Raw genomic sequence first — 2,782 nt, forward strand, 5'->3', positions numbered from 1 at the left:
ATTCTCAATACCATGTTCTCCTCGATGTTCTTGCAGATCTATTTGAAGTAATACTCTTTTGTGTTGTGTTTGCCGAGATCCGATGTATTTTGGATTTATGATCAACTTATCTATGAATATTATTTGAATCTCCTCTAAATTCTTATATGCATGATTTGATATATTTGCAAGTCTCTTCGAACTATCGATTTGGTTTGGCCAACTAGATTGGTTTTTCTTGCAATGGGAGAAGTGCTTAGCTTTGGGTTCAATCTTGCGGTGTCCTTTCCCAGTGATAGTAGGGGCAGCAAGGCACGTATTATATTGTTGCCATCGAGGATAACAAGATGGGGTTTTCCTCATATTGCTTTAGTTAATCCCGCTACATCATGTCGTATTACTTAACGCGTTACTCTTTTCTTATGAACTTAATACTCTAGGTGCAGGCAGGAGTCGGTCGATGTGTGGAGTAATAGTAGTAGATGCAGAATCGTTTAGGCCTACTTGACACGGACGTGATGCATATATTCATGATCATTGCTTTAGATATCGTCATAACTTTGTGCTTTTCTATCAATTGCTCGGCAGTAATTTTTCACCCACCGTAATAATTTCTATCTTGAGAGAAGCCTCTAGTGAAACCTATGGCCCCGGGTCTATTTTCCATCATATAAGTTTCCGATCTATAATTTTAGTCAATTTACTTCCTTTGCAATCTTTTACTCTCCATTACATGAACCAAAAATACCAAAAATATTACTTTACCGTTGATCCATCTATATCAGATCTCACTTTGCAGATAACCATGAAGGGATTGACAACCCCTTTGTCGCGTTGGGTGCAAGTTGGTGTTTGTTTGTGCAGGTATTCGGTGGCTTGTTGTGTTGTCTCCTACTGGACTTATACCTTGGTTCTCAAAACAGAGGAAAATACTTACTCTACTTTGCGGCATCACCCTTTCCTCTTCAAGGGAAAAATCAACGCAAGCTCAAGAGGTAGCAGTATGCAAGTCAAGGACTACCAGAATCTACTCTAAAAATATTTTCTTAATTTAGATACAAAGGAATCAGTGGTAGATGGGATGATCTATATTTTGAATAAACATCCAACTTTGGATAGAATTAAACTGAAAAAATAGTTTGGTAATACATTTTGGTAAAATAGGCATGTCCTAGTAATAAGATGCATGTGCCTCTTCACAGAAACCTTCCATATAGTTTCTCCAGTGATTGACGAGAAATTTCGTATTGATTGACGAAATATGTGGTCTTAGGAAGTAAATCTAAAAGTTTTTGATATATACCAAAGTTACAGCTGGGCACAATTAAGTTTGGCCCCAAAATCTATCATATCCTCCATCGACATGGTTCCAGCTTCCTCATCCTAGCAAGCCCGCCACTATAAATCCACCCTACCTTCCTTGCTTCTGACTCACCCAAACTAGCAATTTTCCTTCCTTTGTAGATTTTCCCCTTAGCTGACAATGGCTCGCAAGAAGGTGGCCCTCCGGTATATCCGCAATGACTCAACGCGGCTCAATACCTTGAAGAAGCGTACCAAGTACCTGATGAAGAAGGCCGGTGAGGTGGCCACCTTGTGCAATGCCAAGGCCTGTGTGCTGGTATATGGTGAGGGCGCAATGGTGCCAGAGGTGTTCCCATCCCATGCCGAGGCGATGGCTATCCTAAGTCGGTTCAAGAGCATGCCAGAGGTGCCACAGCTAAAGAAGAAGATGGACCAGGAGACCATTCTTAGCCGGCGCCTCATACAACTCCCACATCAGGTAGAGAAGATTAGGTGCGAGCGTGAGGACCGTGAGGCCAGGATTCTCTTGCACAAGGCCATGGTCAGTGGACACCTCCCAGGAAACATCGAGGAGATCACAACCATGGCCTGGAAGTTAGAGTTAATCCTTAAGAGCCTGAGGGAGCGCATCACGAAAATAACTGGGCAGCTGCCAGTCTACCAAGCCCAGGCGCCATATGTCACCGGCGGCATGGACATGGGGTCTCCGATGTATCAGGCATTGCGACAGCAGCAGGAGGGATGGCTTGACATGGCGAGGTCCCAAGGGAACCCCGACACCCAGATCTACAATGGACACAATACTGGTCTATGAATATGTAAGAAGGGAGAGGAAATCCACAGGTAGCGCATGACCAGCTACATGTGTCATCTTTTTTTATTTTGTTTTGGAATGGCTAATAAGATGGATGGATTACCTGCAAAAAAATAAGATGTGTACATGACATATTGTCAATAAGATGAGACATTTGGTCTCAATGTTCCCGTTTTAGTAAAGGCAATTTTAGTCATGGTTATTGTTATTATGGATCTCTTCCATCCTCTATTTGTTTCGTGAGTTAGTTGCAACGTTGAGGTTGTACCTACTCTTTATGTCAACTTGTTTTGTCAAGTTTAATTTTTTGTTGACTCTTAGCACTGCATCAAGCGATCCAACTATGAAGAGTTACCTCTCGGCTTCTGCATAGCAAGATGCACACTGCCTATGCAGATCCTTAATAGTTGTAGGGGAACGTGATCACATGTATTGTTTGACGCAAACCTCTTGTGTACTAAAACATTTGCACTACTACATTTCATTCTCGAAACGTGTGATTATAACATTGAGTTCTAGGACGTTGGCCTCTACACCAGCAACGTCTTGGGAAAGTTTCACAAGCAGGTGACTGTGTCGACCAGTTTCATCATTAATCAAGTCCCATGCCACTTCGGAGAGAACATTGTGTTTGAGCTATACTCAAGCTACTATCAGAGCCCCAAACTCTATTGGGTGCATCCT

General features: G+C 42.4%; 1 protein-coding gene across 1 annotated transcript; it reads left to right on the plus strand.

Moving 5' to 3' along the window:
• Positions 1-1,462: 1,462 nt before the first annotated feature.
• On the plus strand, positions 1,463-2,098 carry LOC125516354 (agamous-like MADS-box protein AGL80). The gene has a single exon (XM_048681821.1). It carries the CDS (start codon positions 1,463-1,465, stop codon positions 2,096-2,098), a length of 636 nt encoding a protein of 211 aa, XP_048537778.1.
• The last annotated feature ends 684 nt before the right edge of the window (positions 2,099-2,782 follow it).

The sequence above is a fragment of the Triticum urartu genome, chromosome 6 (genome assembly GCF_003073215.2).
Source record: "Triticum urartu cultivar G1812 chromosome 6, Tu2.1, whole genome shotgun sequence".
Classification (NCBI taxonomy): domain Eukaryota; kingdom Viridiplantae; phylum Streptophyta; class Magnoliopsida; order Poales; family Poaceae; genus Triticum; species Triticum urartu.

Excerpts from the sequence above, each read along its gene's own strand:
- LOC125516354 (XM_048681821.1), top strand. The coding sequence starts at position 1,463 with ATGGCTCGCAAGAAGGTGGCCCTCCGGTATATCCGCAATGACTCAACG.